A 17,400-nucleotide genomic window follows, 5' to 3' on the forward strand; every position below is an offset into this window, starting at 1 on the left:
CCCAAAACACAAACAAAAAAAATCCTCATAAAAATATTTTATTTAATTAAATTAAATATTTCATTAATGTTGACCTTTAAAAATATTGACTTACTGTACCGAAAGCCACCATGACATTAAATAATATAATAAATTTCACTTCAAAATGTACTTTTAGTTTAACAAGAGATAAAACGACTCAATGCTAATTTACCTTATTAAAACCGGAAATGACGTAAGATATGTTGGGAGAGCAGTAATTGTTATTGTTAGCTTGTTAGCTAGCAGACGAACTCGTGAAATGGAGATATGACAGAGTAATAACATCTTATTACACGTGCACGATTAAGTTATTACAATCTCACAGTGGTATGTACAAATATCTGTGGAATGTGTTGGTAGTATCAATATTCTGATTGTGTCAGTATGACGGAATTAAAAAACTAAGTACATAGAAAGAAGGTTTAGTAATAATATATTCTGGCTACATTTGTGCTAACATAACATTATGCTAACGCTGTGCTGTGCTAATTTCTCATCATTGTCAGCACCGTGTCAGGCCGCTGCAAACTTATACTTACAAATAAAATCACACATCCGGGTTTAAATGTTTTAGTTTATATTTGCTCGTCAGACAGTCATCTAACACAATTACCTCATGTTTTCTGGTTTGTGTGCTGGAAGAAAACACAACACTCCACGCTGTGAAAGCTTTTTTCAACAACTGCATGTGGCCTTTAAAAAATAAAAAGATGCATTACCAATCTCTGTAGCGAAGTTTCTACCCTGCGTTCGTGATTCGTAATATGCTTATTTTGTCAACATATATGTGAAATTAAACGTTTGTGTGTATCATTAGATGGAGGACGGAAACAGAAGTGATACAGCTTCCACATCCAAGAATCAAGCAAATTCTCTTCACCTCCAGAGTAAGGTTCTCATTTCTTCCTTTAAGTGCCATGCCTTTAAATCATGCAGTTATTCAAAACTGCATTTTTTCCCCCCTGTATTTAGCTCCAAAAAATGAGGATGCCTACGAAATTGCTATTCCGTACGAAGAGAGCAGCTTTGAGCAGCAAGGATTTTTCAACCAGAGTGATCAGAATTTTGATGGTGAAGTTCAGTTCAGTAGCTCACAGTTATATCATTCTGCTTATGTGCAACATCGGAAATCTCTTAAACTGTCCCGCTTGTCCTCCTCAGAAGCACCTTCAACTGCTGGGCCTACTTCAGTGAACAACTCTTACATGGTGATCACTAACCTTCGGACCCAGCTTCAGATCTCCCTGGAGAAAAACTCTTGGCTGCAGAAAAGAATCGAGGACTTGGAAGAGGAGAGAGACTTTCTCCGCTGCCAGTTGGACCGCTTCATCTTCTCCACAAAGAGCCAAGTACAGGAGCCGAGTCAGAGCCAGTACAGTAATGGTGAGGAATAGTGCCAGTTAATAACTTTTCCAACAATATGTGTACTGGTTTAATTAGTAGTTCTGGTGAAATACACACTCTTATCTGTAGCTATTTGCCTTTCTCAAGGGTATGAATCTAGACGTTTCAACTGGAGGGCGAGAAGAGATGAAGATCGTTCTGCTGGTAAATACATAGACTTTGTCCCAGCTGTTTTGTAGAGAAAACAAAGCAAACAATTTTGGTGAAGCTTGCTCGTGGTTCCATAAATACCTCTGTATTTCAGTTTATAATAGGTCCATTGTTAAGGTTTTTCTTTTCTTCATAGAGCAACAGAAGACGGACTCGCAGCTTTTCCCTCCACGTCATTTTGTTCAGCGACAATCTGGTCCTTCCACTATGGTGTCTTCCAAAAACCATGTCTCTAGTCCATTAACCACCCAGCTTGCCTCTATGAATGCATTGTTTAACTCTACGCAATCCCAGTCCTTATTGCAAGGCCATAACCACAGTGCTAACAATACCACTGCCAGTGGCAACAGCAACAGTGGTCGTGCTACAAGATCATCCATTAATGAAATAAGTGCACATAGCGGTCCAGGTAATACACATTAGATAGTGTGAAGGTTTGCACCACTCTAGTTTTTTGTATTGAAATCAGTATTTTGTACATGTCTTTATTATCTACTGGATTTACTTACATAAATCATTTTTGTCTTATCAGATTCCCTCTCACTTCTGGCTGAATCTGGTGAGTACTTGGAGCAGGAAGGCTTCATTGAGGAAGAGGAAATGATATCAGGGGAAGACGTAATGTCAGAAACTATTCACAACAACAGGCAACAGTTGAAAAGAAGACGGGTCTTCCGAGCTCCACGAGAGCGGCAAAGAGGTGAATGAAAGTTAAAGATAATATGCCACAAAAAAAAAAGAAAAAAACTATAAATTTCAGTATGACAGCTGAAGTCATTACTTACATGTTAGCTATAGGTAATTCTCCTGTGCATCTTTTGTTCTTCAGTAAAAGATGCTGCTGGAGTGCTGTTTCGCTACAAGAAGATTCTGCTCACATACCAGCGACTCAAAAATATGTCTAAAGCCTTCCAGCTTCACGGTGTCGACCGAAACACAGTGGCATCCACCACACCCATTGCTGAGCTGCTTCTAGTGGCCCCAGAGAAAGTGGCTGAGGTGGGAGAGTTTGATCCATCTAAGGAAAAGCTGCTGGACTATGCCCGACGCTGCTACATTGCCTTGGATGAAGAGACGCTCAACAGAGTGCAGGCTTTAAAGAAAAACAACCTGCTCTTGCCAATCTCCTACAGGTTCAGACACTGAGGGAAGAAAGACATTACAGTGTACTGGTTGTTGTGGTATGTGACAAGAAGAAAAGCAGTTTAGTTCTGCTGCAGATGGGCAGGTCACCCTAAAGGCACCGATAGCCATGCAACCTGCAAGTGAGATGCTTTTCTTTTCTAACTAACTTTTTACATCTTACGTACACTTTCAGTATTATTCAGGTGTGTGGTTTTATTAGAAAAATCTTTCCCAAAGTGGAAATGTAGTTGGCCTGCTGTACCTGGAAACAAAAACAACTTGGTATAAGCACCAAGTTGTTTTTGTTTGGACACGAAGTCCATCGTATTTCTGCTTGATTCACAGTAAATAAATGCCCCTTTCACTTGGATCATTAAAACTTTTTTGACTGCAACTTTATGAAATTGACTTACTCTGCTCATTTCAGTTTGTGTAAGACAATGATCTTTCAGATTTGCCATGTATGCAATTTTATTTATGCTATTTTGACACAAACCCATAATCTGTAAACTTTCAATGACAGTCTGTTTTCTTTTTTTCTATCCTTCTGTACTCACATTATGGTATGGTTTGAAAATCATCACTGTCTAATGGTGTTTATACTAATGTTTGGTTTTTTTTTTTTTTTTAATTTTATTTTATTTCTGGCTCTTTTGTCACTACTTTAATTGCCTTAAATCCATTGCTGTAACCTCCCTTCATTAAGAGCATTCCTGTTTCTTTTTTCCATTACATTTCATTAGTTTTAGGGGGGAGAGTTTGCAAAAAAGATGGACAGAATCATTAATTACTATTTCTAAATAAATTACTATGTAACACTTGACTTGGTTAAAAATAAAATTTAGCCTAAAAAATCATGGTAACATAACTATGATAGGTTATTTTTTTCCTATTAATATTACCAGTTGCTCTTCTGTTCAGTTTAAATAATGCTTTTGTATAACTTTGTTGTCCGAACAAAAGATGTACCAACCATCCTTGTACATTATACTTCTAAATTACAGTAAATATTGCCTCATGATTCTGATATGGAAACTCTTGTGATGCATTATGACAATAACACATTTTGTAAAATATGAGCATTTACATGACTTATTACTGTACTTGCTATTTGTAACATGATGTAACTTTTGTTTTCTTGTGAAAAGTGTCAACATTACAAAGCATTTTTACCATTAGATCAATGGTAAAAGCAGATAGTTTGTGCTCAGACAGGACCTGTTTTATTAAGCTTGTGCTCCACTTCACATGGGTGTGAAAAGAGCTCTGTAATTTCCTCCTAATAGAAGTCTTGTTAAAAGTCACGATTTTCAAAGAAGCAAACCATAATGTGTGGTGCATTTATCAGCGAAAAGAAATTTTAAATATCTTTATGATGAACAAAACTAGGTTACAGTCGAAATGTGTGTTCTTCAACATGAATTTTAAAGTGCAAATTGCTCTCATAGTGAACTTTTTTAACCATCAGTATCTGATAATGTGGCTAAAAAAGAATCTGTCAACTACTCAGAAGACCAGCAGTTCCAACAAGTTGTGATTTTAAAGAAAATGGGATTGAAACAATGTAGTATTCACTAAGTGCACAGCATGAATCCAATGTCCTTGAAGTACTTGATTGCAGACAAAAATTCAAACATATTACCACAATCTGTCAAATCTAACAGCACCATTTGCTAAAAAAAAAAAAAAAAAAGACTTATTGATTACAGTACCGTTAAGGCAAGTGCAATAAATTTTTGATTTCCTACATATTATGGTGTTTTTTTTTCAGATGTGCCTTTAGCCACGTTGTTTTTTAACAGAACCATTGTCATTATTCTAATATCTACATCTGCAATCTTTGGTATGATCAGTTGTACTAAATAGAGTTTTCAACCAATTTGTGGTGAGTGAAAGATTAGCTATATTGACTGCACTATTGCAGATCACTGTGACTTTTCTTTAACAAAAATGTTTTTTTCTTCTTTTGTTCAAACTGTAAAAATAACTTGTTTAAGTCTCAAATCCACTGTGTGAGATTTGGACTGGTCCACTCTGAACTCTGTAAAGCCTGTAAATGTAAGACTTTCCAACTTAAGGCAACAGAGGTGTTGCTCACTTTTTTTTAAAAAAAAACATAACTTAACGAGGTTGTGCAAAGAATTAGCAAATGCAAATTGAAAGCAAATGAGTATTTTACCACCGGTAACTACATGATTAATTTTATTCTCATCCAGTTTTTTCACCGGAAAACTGACGTCCATCAACTTCCGGTGTCACGGGGTACCTAAGAGACGGAGCAAAAAAAGCGGGCACACATAACCCTTTATTGTTTTCTGAGCCTTGGGACTTCTTAAAGCGTAAACATTTGACAAATAACGTCAAATTATTGCACCTTGCGGGCCTGTGACCCCGTGAGATTTGCAATTAGCTTGGAGGAGACTCTCATTCATTCGGTGATCGTATTCGCAACCTAGCTAGGTAGCTACTCACAGTGGTGTGGAGCAGCGGGCCTATTCTTCTGGACTTTGCTACAAGCTAGTTGCTACTTAGCTAACGTTAGCAGGCTAGCCAACGGGAACACGTTTTTCTTTCTCAGCGAATCTGTCTGCTACGCTGTGAATGAGTGTTATCCCGCTAATATGTGTGCTAGTTATTAACCTTTTGTAAATCTGTTGGTAAATAGGCTGCTAACGTAAGGAACTTGGCGGATTTACATCTGTTAGGCATTTGTATTTAAACGTGTTCACTTTGTTGCTAGCCTAAGCTAGCTTCCGCCAACTGAGCAACGCAGTCCCTGCAAGCGTAGCAGGCTTCAAACCAGAGATGTCGGACTTCGACGAATTCGAAAGACAGCTTTCAGAAAACCACCAAGGTAAATGAGTCAGTGATCCGAAATGCTCACGTTTAACTTGATTTTGATTGCCGTGACCTGTTCAACCCAACTTGGATGGGTCTATTTACTGGGAGACTGAGGTTCACCGTTAGCCCACAGTCGCTAAGCTCATTGAGATACGACGTGGGATTGGTTATAAATGTTTTAAATTACGTCGACAGAAGTTAGCGCAGTTTTAGTTAAAAACACAATGGGAAGTCTTACTTTAAAAACGGGTATGGTTTATAACGTAGAACTGTTCTTGCTATGAGACTTTGCATTTATTTCTAGCAGCTTTAGCATACAGTTGTAATGTCATGAACAAGTTGCCAGATCTCATTGGACAATCAACCAGCCACGCCTATGGAAACACGAATAAAACAAGGGACTAAACAAAAAAAAAAAAAAATAAAATAAGGGGGGAGAAGAAGAGAATTATAATAAACTGAAATGTTCATCAACATTTTCTAGTAACAATGCCGTCAAGGCCGTTTTATTTATTTATTTCACATGCAGTTGCCATTCTATAAGAAATACTGGCCTCAGTGTTGATCTATATTGAATTACCCCATAACCTAATTTATTCTCTCAGTTCTATTTAAATTTAGATTTAACTAATTTACAGATCTCCACATTTAACTTTTGCTCTCATCTTTGAGATTGCAGTTTGTTGTGATTTATTGGTTTGATGGCTTCCTTTTTATTCATTTTGTCTACTAACATGTTAACATTTTTTTCCCCCCTGTAAGTAGTGTACCTTGCAATATTACATTTTTTTTCTTTTTTCTTTTTTTTTTTTTTAAGATAAAGTTACAGTTGACCAGTTAATCAAGGAATAATGGGGAATCCTAATTAATGTTGCCCCAATTAAAAGATCACCACTGCATTTATCGCGTGTTGCTTTGTTAAACAAAAGCTTCTCAATGTAAATGTTTCAAGTTTCCAAAGTTAATACATAATTTTAAAATCTCACATATTTATAGCTTTGGGAGCTGTGGAAATATGAGCTGTATCATGATCCATAGTGTTATTGCTATTTCCTGGCATATTTCCACCATAAACAAATTATTTTGATAACGGCAATGAGTATGTGTCTTTAGCTAGTTTTATGATCTGTTGTTATGACACTTGTATACGTTTACAAGCACACTATTCTTGCAGCAGAAAGGGACAAAGAGAACCGCCATCACCGCCGCTCCTCATCCCGCAGCCGTAGCAGAGAGAGGAAAAGGAGGAGCAGAGACAGGGATAGACGCAGCAGGGACCGTCGTGGCGACAGTAAGGAGCGAAGACACCGGCGCAGGTTAGTTCTTATGTACAACAATACCTAGACCCACAAGTTGTTGAAATTCTGTCACTCTTATCAGCTTCCCATTTATACTGAACTACACAGGATTTAATCATCATGATGATCAAGTGTATTATGAAGTATATTTAATCTCCATTCAGCCCTTGGCTAACCTCATTTATATTTTAGTGGAGCAGCTTGTTGTTCAATGGCGCACGTCAACTGTTCTCTCATGTCAAGTTAGCGCATAATCAGACAGGTGCATACTATTCTTTTTTTTTTTTCCCTGCACATAAGCACACTAAAATCCTTTTTTTTTTTCCATACAAAAGTACACAACCTTTTCTTCCAATCTTATTACAATATCTCTTTCAGATAATCCTGCAATTGAAACTTATACAGATGCATATTAATAAAGCTTTTATAATAGTTTTTCATTTTATTTTTCTTAGAAGTAATTTAGATATATATGCTTGAGGACATGTTGGCACTTGGCAAAGTATGATAATTACAGTCTGACTGTGAGCCATGATTTCACAAAATCTCTTTTGGTCTTGTGGGAAACAACTACACTCAAAAACATCTTTACAATTTTTTTTTTTAAATTTCACAAAATCTCTAAATATCTGTGTTGCCTTTTTGATTCGTGTCATCTATGATATTTTTAGATTTCAATGACTGTAGTGTCAAAAGTCATACACACATTACATTAGACCCCAGAACATGTCAACTTTTCTTCTTAGTTTAGTAAATATGACTTTTGGCACGATTTAGCTGTTGCTTCTGGTCTCTGAGGAATGCATGTAAAATAAGTCAATTATGACTGTTCTGTGTGAGCATTTCTTCCTACCCTTGTCCTCTGTTGCAGCTTCATCACTGAGGATATAATTTATATTCCCAATGCACAATCAGTCTTTCACAAATGTAAATGCTGTGAAGATTGTCAGCTGTGAGAATTACAAAATAATACAATGTTAGAGCAGGGTGTTAAATTCACTTTAAGGGAGATGTATTCACATTATGCAAGTGCTGCTTGCAACTTCATATATGAGTCCTATGCAGTCCATAAATAAGATTTCATTTTGCTTCTCCTAGTTTGAGGGTTTCTCTGAGCTATATAAAGTAATTTAACTCATTGTCACTTCATCTCCTCTCTTTCAGCAGTCATGTCTTTGCATCACTTGTGCTTAAATTGGTACACTTTAAGCTGCTTTTAACTTTTCTGCTGCTGTTTTGTTTATTCTGTCAGTTGGATTTCTATTCATCTACAGTAATGAGTCTTGAGCTTACAGATAAAGCATCAGCTGTTTTGTCTTTTTTGTTTCTACAGTAACAGGAGACAACTTTTTTCCAACCTAATTTAACATCACTTACAGCTTATTGTCATCGTATACATAATGCAGCCAAGCTATGACAAGATACTGCCAGCCACTGACCCTGTGAGCTCTATCACAGTTTACAAAACACAGGCATGCCAAATAGTGGGAAGATTGTTGCACCTTAAAGCTAATCTCAGTCAAAATTGTCTCTGTACATTGCCAAAAGATGCTTCAACAGAGTAGGCAAACAGATCTGCTCTCCAGGATGACATCAGTCTGCCTTGCCTGCATTGTTCCTTCTATATCCCTGCTAGTGTTGGCTGATCAGTATTAGTTTATAACTGTAAATGGCTGGTAATGTGTGCAGGATATTCTTTTGAAATTGTGCACCATACCACAATTATACATTATACATTATTTATTAAAATCAAGATGTGCTGTATTTGTTGAGTGTGTCTGAGACTAGGTTCCCCTTTTTGCAGTGGAAATGTTGGTTGATGTGATTACTTTGAGAGAAATGTGAAATCCCTTCCAATGTCATTTCAGCTCACCATCTAGCTACCCCCAGGACAAAGCTGGAAGGTAATACAGCAAACTAACACAAAGCTGGTTTGTTCGACACTGCAAACAAATTGCGATTTAATAATTCTACTTACTGTTCACTTATCTTTCTAATAACTAACTGAGTGGGACTTTCTGCCCTCCTTTTCTCTTAACCATCTGTTGTACAATGTTTTGATGGATGCAGCTTACTTAGGTTATTGTTTTTTGTTGTATGTTTCTCAAAACATGACCCAGCATTTGTTCATCTTGAGTGCTTGTGCGAGGTCTGCAGAATAATGATTGGTGGCTTTATTTCACTTTCCTTCCATTTCTCAAGCAGCCGTTCTCCCCATCGTGAGAAGAAGAAGAAGGTGAAGAAGTACTGGGATGTCCCTCCACCTGGGTTTGAGCACATTACTCCCATGCAGTACAAAGCCATGCAAGGTAACTCTTTTACTGACTTGATCCATTTATGGTATACATAGTAGTTTCAGTAATACAGTTTATTTAGATATGTTTGACAGGCCCAGTGTGTCTGTAATGTGCCATGTGATGGTTTCAGTGGGCTAGAAAAATGAATATATTTTATTTATTTGTATGCATTTGCTTTCTGTATCTTTGCTGTTCAGCGGCTGGCCAGATACCAGCTACGGCCCTCTTACCAACCATGACTCCAGATGGCCTGGCTGTTACTCCCACCCCGGTACCAGTAGTGGGCAGTCAGATGACCCGGCAAGCCCGTCGGCTCTATGTGGGCAACATCCCCTTTGGTATAACAGAGGTCAGTTATCGAACATTTTTGAGTGAATATTTTTATTTAGCATATTATGTCTCAATTTGAAGATAAACTTCGTTTCTTCATCTTTTCCCCTGTCTGGTGTGTAGGAGTCAATGATGGACTTCTTTAATGCTCAGATGCGTTTGGGTGGTCTTACTCAGGCACCTGGAAATCCTGTTCTTGCAGTTCAGATCAACCAGGATAAGAATTTTGCCTTCCTTGAGGTTAGATGATACTATCATCAACATCTTAATATATTTTCAGGATCCGTGTTTTGATTACATTTTTTTTATTTACCTGTATTTAACTTCTAACTCTTTTGTGTGTGCGTGCGTGTGTGTGCAGTTCCGTTCAGTGGATGAAACAACACAGGCAATGGCCTTTGATGGCATCATCTTTCAAGGCCAGAGTCTCAAAATTCGTCGTCCACACGATTACCAACCACTGCCTGGCATGAGCGAGAACCCCAGTGTCTATGTGCCTGGTACACAGCCATATAATGGTTTTTAACCCTAAGTACTTGTGGCACAATTCAGAAGTAATCACAAAGTATCTGAGTATGCTCTGTGTGCCACTTTTTTCATGTGTCCCACTTTTATCTTTGTGTATTGTGTAGGTGTGGTGTCAACAGTGGTGCCAGACTCTGCTCACAAACTCTTCATTGGCGGTTTGCCCAACTACCTGAATGACGACCAGGTTAGTGTTTCAGCCTCTGGACTGGGGTACAGCTCATGTACTATCTGGATCTCATTTTTCTATGCTAAATCGTGCCCTACTTGTTAAATATGTTCAATCTTTTAGTTTCTGAAATAGTATTGAAATATACAGAAGAAAGTAAAAGCTGTGTTTAAATTATAGTGGAAATGTCTTTACATGTGCGAGAAATGTTGGAAATAACTAAATGCTTACTCAACTCTTTTTTTATTTCTCCTTTTTTCTTCTTTTAGGTAAAGGAGCTGCTGACGTCATTTGGCCCTCTGAAGGCCTTTAACCTGGTGAAAGACAGTGCCACAGGCTTATCTAAAGGATATGCCTTTTGTGAATATGTTGACGTCAACTTAAACGATCAGGTATAAGATCCCATTTATTATGTAGCCATCAGAGATAAATGTGCATTAATGGTAGAAGTGTTTAAAACCACACATTTGAATTTTAAAGACTTTTCTTTTATTATTCTTAGGCTATTGCTGGACTGAATGGCATGCAGCTTGGCGACAAGAAGCTCCTGGTGCAGAGAGCCAGTGTTGGGTCCAAGAACGCCACCCTGGTAAGTGTCCAGCTGCTGGACAGATGACAGTAGGATGGTGGGAGCCTGGTGCACTTTTACAGTTTCTGTCATCAATCAATAGTACTGAGATGATGGTCGCTACCCTGTCTGCCATGACATTATCACCTAATCTCCATCTAAAGGGTTGTTACTTTTAGTTATATCTAATGAAAAATGCCATATGATCTATAAATAGGTGTTTTAAACGCTTAGTGGTTGAATTTTCTTAATATTTGGAGTAGTTGAGGCATCTCTGCCTCTATACAACACATTTTCAGTGGTAACTTCTGAACTGAATATGGTAAATGTAGTGTGTGTATTAAAAATGGAAGCAAGTTGTGATCTGTGCCTCTTCTTACAGACAAGTATAAATCAGACCCCAGTGACACTGCAGGTACCTGGTCTGAACAGCTCTGTCACTCAGATGGGTGGTCTGCCAACTGAGGTGTTGTGTCTGATGAACATGGTGGCTCCCGAAGAGCTGTTGGATGACGAAGAATATGAAGAGATAGTGGAAGATGTCAGAGATGAGTGCAGCAAGTACGGCCAGGTGAAGAGCATCGAGATACCTCGCCCTGTGGATGGCCTGGAAATTCCTGGAACTGGCAAGGTAAGCAGTTTACCAGTTTGGATTTGTCTTCATGCACAGTTGATGCTACGCACTGTGATGCAGTCTACAAATACGTTAATAATCCTTTTTAAAATTCATCTACTCTGCAGATCTTTGTGGAGTTCACTTCAGTTTTTGATGCCCAGAAGGCCATGCAGGGCCTGACAGGAAGGAAGTTTGCCAACAGGGTGGTGGTGACCAAATACTGCGATCCAGACGCTTATCACCGCCGGGACTTCTGGTAGAGGGGTGGGCATGAAAGAGGAGGGAGGGGAGGGTGGGAAGGGGTGTATTGTGTACTGCCTGTTTTCAAATCAGCCCCTCACTTAATTTGGTGGAACAACATTCAGGTAGCTGTCAGGATATTAATCATTTGACAGATTCTTTTGGCGATATCCAGTTTATTATTTGAGCTCCACGTGAGGTGTCCAGCAGTTCAAACAGATGTTTGTGATTTGACAGAAACAGGAGAATGGGAAGGGTTTATATTAAAATACAGAACAGGACTCTAGGTTTGGGTACTAGTTGTGTTGCGGGTGGGGAGGGAAGATTTTTGAAACACGTGTAATAATAAGGTCAGGGTGGGGACAACAGTTTTTGTTTTTTTTGTTTTTTTATACTTTGAGAGACAGGGATGTCATTTTGGGGCGGGAGGGGGGTGGGTGTCACACTTTAAGGTTTGTATTTAAGTGGAGCTAGCCTGTTTTAAGAACTTTAGAAAGACCTGCAGTGGGGAACTTACTGGATGATGATCATTGATGGCGGGGAAAAACAGGAGTGTTTGTGTGAAAGGGAGATGTGGGGAAGATGAAGCAGAAGATGAAGGGCATTTTACTTTGATCTAATGTAGATACACAGTAGCTGTAACATCCACCTCAGTTTTGTCATCTTTATTTTTCGGACTCAATCATATTCTCATAATCCTTCATTTTTCTGGGACTGCTGCCCACCCCCCAATAGCACAGTTGTTGTCTGATTGGACTCTGAATGTCAGCTGTAATTGTTCTGATACTGTGTGTAGCTTCATTGATATCACCGTGTATTCAAGCTGCGAAATAACATGACCTGCAGGAGCATTTTCAATTATTAATCTTTTTTTCTGTAACCTGTCCATGTTTTTGTTAGTAGCCCTTTAAAATGTGTGTGTTTTTATTTTATTTTTTTTAATAAAGCGTCTCAACAGTTCAGCCCTGATTTGGTACAACAGGACATACAAGAAAGATCATTAGAGGAAAATAGATTCCCAATCATTGAGGGTGGATCTCTTCCTTGCCAACAAGCCTTAATGTTACAACATGTCAATTCGCTCGGGAAAGGAATTTGGCTTGCCCCTCTTTCAGTGATGTCTGTATGTTCGTACGTGTCACTATCTTGTACTTCGGCCAGCTCTCATTTGTCCTTGTTCCCCAGTACATCTGGGCTGTACGAAGTGATGGATCCTGTTTTTGTGCAACATCTCACCTCTTTGACAAGACCAAATAAACATGTGACTAATACTCAAGGCTCATGTTGTTCTGCAGCATCAAAATAAAAAAACTCTACGTTTTAACCAAACTGGCAACAAAACTTTTTGATAAAAGGAAAAAAGAAAATTGGGCCCTGTAGAGACAAATTAACTGGATTTTGACCATGTGATATTTGGCATTTACAGCTTCATGCTTCTGTTACTGTTGAGGGGTTTTCACTAAATCTGAGGTGTTACTTTTTGTCAGATGTTACAAACTGTCCTCATGTGAAGACAAAATCTGCAGTTGTCATCTCCCCAATCTTCCTTCCTTTATTTTCTAAGGACCACAGGTTCTCACTGTACAGGCTTGAGACTGCTTTCATTTGGTTCTTGGGGTTGAAGCAACCTTCAGACTGTGCTAAAGAGAGTTTCAGTAATAACACTTTTGAGATACTTTCTGAAAATCTGCTTTTTCTGTCTGTCATTAAATTTGTTTATGTCTTGAAAACAATGTGATTTCTTAAATGATTTAAACCTAAAAGCCACATTTAGTTCATAAAAGCAGATGCAGTCTTTCATTTGTCCAATTTGTTTTCTGATGTTGATTAAAAACTGAATTTACAAGATGGCTTTCCTCCTTTGTGCTTCCTCCTTTATGCACCACCCACAACCACTCACCATACTGTAGAAAAGTTAATTATGGAAATGTCCATCGTGTCCAGCTGATGGTTAAATTGATTGAACCCAGTAATGCCCAGATGATGGCGCTATTTCATAGTCACAGTGGAAGGTGCTTGTATAACAAGCCATATTTATTATGATCCATTTTGTTTTAAAGACTTAAAACCAAATCGGACAAATAAAATTCAAATTTTTTCAGTCTGTTCAAACCTGGACATACCTTGACTCTTTGCCAAACTAAAAGTTTAGCAGAAAGCAAATTGGTGCATTGAATAATTCTGTTGACAGTTATAACATTGTCATGAAGTCGGTTCGGGAAACGGGACATTTTTATTTGAGCTGTTTTCCAAAACATTCCCAAATTACATTTAAGTACAGAATTGGAGGGTATCCATATTGAAATTGGAAGGAGTTCCAGATGATAGGGCTTATGTTTGTTTTTCTAAATTGTAAATGGCATTTATTCAAATTAAATGATCTAATACTTTTGAGAGCAAAAGAGTACCTGAAGTCCACGGGCAAGACATCCTTTATTGCAGAAGATTCCACATATTTGCCTTCACAGACTTTTCGGTTGCTTTTATGGTGTCATGGAGAGTCTGTGATACTGGGTATGGATATAAATATGCCATCAGAATCTTCTTATTGTTTAGAGAATCAACACAAATCTTTTTGTGGCTGCTCTTCAAGTTAATTCTGGTTCATTTCATTAGAAAGCTTCTTAAGTGGCTTGAGGTGGAATCATGCTGTAGATTCACAACAGCTTCCTGGAAACATCCATCCATAAAACTAAATGAATAGGCCTACACTTTAAAACAATCCCCCGGTATACATGCAAAATCCTTTAAGGTCATGTAAAGTCTACATATTGATCTGTGATTCATCCAATCATATTTCCTTAAATATGTTTTGTGTCCATATCGAGTTATATTCAGACTCAAGTAAATAATGTCTGTAGGAGATATAATTTTATTTTCTTGTTTTATAACAAATAATACATTTTCTTTAATCCACCTTAACAATCTTTTCATCTATCAGTCAGGTCTGGCGTTTGTTCAGTCAGATCAGTAAATTGCAAAATATGTTTAGTCATTTCAATCCATGCATGTTTTAACAGTAACATTTATTCTTATGTAATATAAGCTGAGGTAATCATCTCTCCATTCCTCTGTGTATACATTGTTTTAAAGGTTTCAGCCCCTATGCAAATGAAATCTCTTATTTACTTTCTTCCATTGATTTTAAAAACCTAATTTTAGTCAGCAGCATTGAAACCACAAAAACAACATTTAACCTATTCAGCAGGGAGTTGATGTGAAACAGCAACAATGCTCTGACATGCAATAATGGCCTGTGTCATTTCTATACCACCCCTCTTCATCTGCATCGCTGCACTCCACTGCACTAAACCCAGCAGCAGCACCTGTGATGCAACACTCTGCCCTGCTGTTCCCTGAGGACACAGATAGGCTGGAATGTAAACTCTTTCACGCAGCTGAAACCATACACACCAGAGCACATATATGAAACTGACCCTGCCTCTCCTAAAGATCAGGGAATCAGCTGCCCATCACGAGAACTGTGATGTTTGTGGTTCTCCTGCAGTGAGGATTTTAAATACGTCACTTCCCTCTAGTGGTGAATGTGAGACTGCTGCTTGTCATTGGCATTCTGTGCAGAGCATCCCCATTGATCTTCATTCAGTAAGATAGAACACTGCAGCAGTGGGAGTGCAATGGTGGAGCAGGATGGATCCAGTATCCTTACACACATCCTCTTTTATTTAACACACAGGGGATTAAACAATGCTATTGTCTCATTTAAATGAAATTAATAATGCATAAAAATATTTTAAAAAAGTAAAAGCAGATGTTATGCTAATGCTGCCAGTTTTTGATTACAGAAGACATTTTGACACATGATGTTTTGATGTAAAAAAAAAAAAAATAGAAGAGATGGTTAATTTACAATAAGCCATCTGAGTTTTAAGGTGTTTATATACATACTGCCTCACTGTCACACTCACACGGCTTACAGATATGTCAAGCAGAACAATTAGTGTTATAAGTAACGCCTTCATTGTTTTTAGCATTTGAAACTGTTAGCAGGGAGTGAGGATGCCTTTCTCTGGTGAAGAATGAGACGATTAACAGAAGAAAAAAGAAGTAAATTGTATGTATGTTTCCAAAAAATAAATGAAAAAGGTACATGAGATGTGCAGACATCCAAGACAACACACTCCAGTATCCCTAATACATAACTTCATATGGCTCGGCATCTTCAGGTCATTTATCTATTTATTTGAAAATAATCCAATATCACTTTTATATGAATAGCAAAAAAAAGTTAAGTGTTTTCCCTCTTTTCATGCCAAGAAAAAATAGGATCTATCAGTTTCACAGTGACATCACATGTATGCTGCCTTGTTTCACAGCACAAAGTATTTCTGAGGACCTTATAAAACACTTTTTGATGCTCATCAGACTGGATGATGCCAAGTTTGGACTCCAAACAGGAGGAAAACAGAAAACTTATCACACAAGTGGTTCATCATTAATGATTGTTTTAAGAACAGGCAGCCTGCAGGGAACCCATGGTAACACAATAAGCAACACAAAGGCTGATACAGAGCAACAATAAAAGCCACAGCTACAGTGGGGTGCATTGGGGTTTTATCCCGTTTGTGAAATCTGCCTGTGGTATATATGATGGTTTGGGCCAAAATGTTAAGGCATTTGTCAGTTAACTAAATCTCCACTAGAATTTTACAACCTACAGTATATAGTCTATTCTTATTTCTATTTCTTTTTTAAACAATGAGCAGATACAAAAATGCTAGCACCTCGGTTGTTTCTATACATAAATAGGATCATGGGAGGAAAATGGGGACTATCTTAAAAAGTGGATTTTATTATTGGAGAACCATTCGATACATGTGACATCTGCAGAATAAATTCCAGTGCTGATGTTTTATGGCAATCAAACATATCATCCTACAACAATGCTGGAGCTTTGCTACAGAGTAGTTAAGGCTTTTCAGACATGGCATACACACTCCTCGGTTTTATTAAGTAAAATTACAGAAAGGTTTTTCTTAGGCATCCTTTGCCATTTGTAGTTAAAAAAAAAAAACCTCAAATAAATAAAATAAAAAAATAACAAATTTAAGTTTCAATGATGCATTCATATGAATATTCTGGGCCCTTCAACAACAACAAAGTAAGAAAAGGATGCAGCTGTACTGTAATGTGCACCAGTGTGGCCAGTGCGCATGGCTGAATACATGAGAACACATGTGAGCAGTTCTGAGTGTTCAAGCATAAATCAGTGCTGCTGACAGGGGCACGAGAGTGATGTGGAGACAAGATTGTTCACATCAGCAAACTGTGGATTATTGATGACCTTCCGACTGACTGTGGACACTTTCTATCCATCTCATATGATGGAGGAGCTGAGAAAATCTGCAATTAGAGGCAAAGTCATTCACAAGAATAGACACACATATGTGCATTAAATGGATTGCTATCCTCCACATCAACCAGTTAATCACAGCTGTCATGTGTTGGGCCCCCAATGGCCTTCTCTGGAGAAAAAAAAGGAACAGAGTTTGGTTATTTGAACATTGCAGGTGTTTATTTGCCTGTCACAGCCTACAGCTTATTTTGTCCCTTTTCTCTCATTGTGTCCTCTTCTATGTTTCTGTCCTCAGCTCATCCCACTCCACCCCCATGCTCCTGCTGGCCGCTGGGGCTGGCCTCTCTCATGGTTCCATGTATGTAACCTAACCTGTGGCGCAGCCAAGCAGTTTTCCACAGGTCCAGACTGAGTCTCCTTGGACTTGCTCAGTGAGGAATAAAAGCGGACTGCACACTCCCATTTTTCCTCTCTAAACCGCTTCATTTCAGCTAGCGGA

The 17,400-nt window shown here is 38.1% G+C and overlaps 2 protein-coding genes across 7 annotated transcripts; both read left to right on the forward strand.

Annotated features, from left to right (window-relative positions):
* The first annotated feature begins 262 nt into the window (after positions 1-262).
* ccdc106a (coiled-coil domain containing 106a) lies at positions 263-4,094 on the forward strand. Its single transcript, XM_079240029.1, has 8 exons — positions 263-348; positions 839-908; positions 994-1,092; positions 1,183-1,404; positions 1,513-1,569; positions 1,712-1,984; positions 2,108-2,275; positions 2,405-4,094. Exons 2-8 carry the CDS (start codon positions 839-841, stop codon positions 2,719-2,721), a joined length of 1,206 nt encoding a protein of 401 aa, XP_079096155.1. The 5' UTR covers positions 263-348; the 3' UTR covers positions 2,722-4,094.
* Positions 4,095-4,962: 868 nt separating this feature from the next.
* u2af2a (U2 small nuclear RNA auxiliary factor 2a) lies at positions 4,963-11,608 on the forward strand. Of its 6 annotated transcripts, none has more exons than XM_079241286.1 (12): positions 4,963-5,554; positions 6,716-6,857; positions 8,708-8,743; positions 9,042-9,148; positions 9,334-9,485; positions 9,590-9,706; positions 9,828-9,984; positions 10,099-10,178; positions 10,430-10,552; positions 10,663-10,749; positions 11,111-11,359; positions 11,470-11,608. In XM_079241286.1, exons 1-12 carry the CDS (start codon positions 5,506-5,508, stop codon positions 11,602-11,604), a joined length of 1,434 nt encoding a protein of 477 aa, XP_079097412.1. In that variant the 5' UTR covers positions 4,963-5,505; the 3' UTR covers positions 11,605-11,608. The 6 variants fall into 6 exon arrangements, with proteins under 6 accessions (XP_079097412.1, XP_079097415.1, XP_079097413.1 ...); XM_079241289.1 differs by having other exon boundaries at positions 9,828-9,966; XM_079241287.1 differs by having other exon boundaries at positions 9,045-9,148.
* Positions 11,609-17,400: the final 5,792 nt, after the last annotated feature.

Source organism: Telmatherina bonti (genome assembly GCF_933228915.1).
Source record: "Telmatherina bonti genome assembly, chromosome: 5".
In the NCBI taxonomy this organism is placed as follows: Eukaryota; Metazoa; Chordata; class Actinopteri; order Atheriniformes; family Telmatherinidae; genus Telmatherina; species Telmatherina bonti.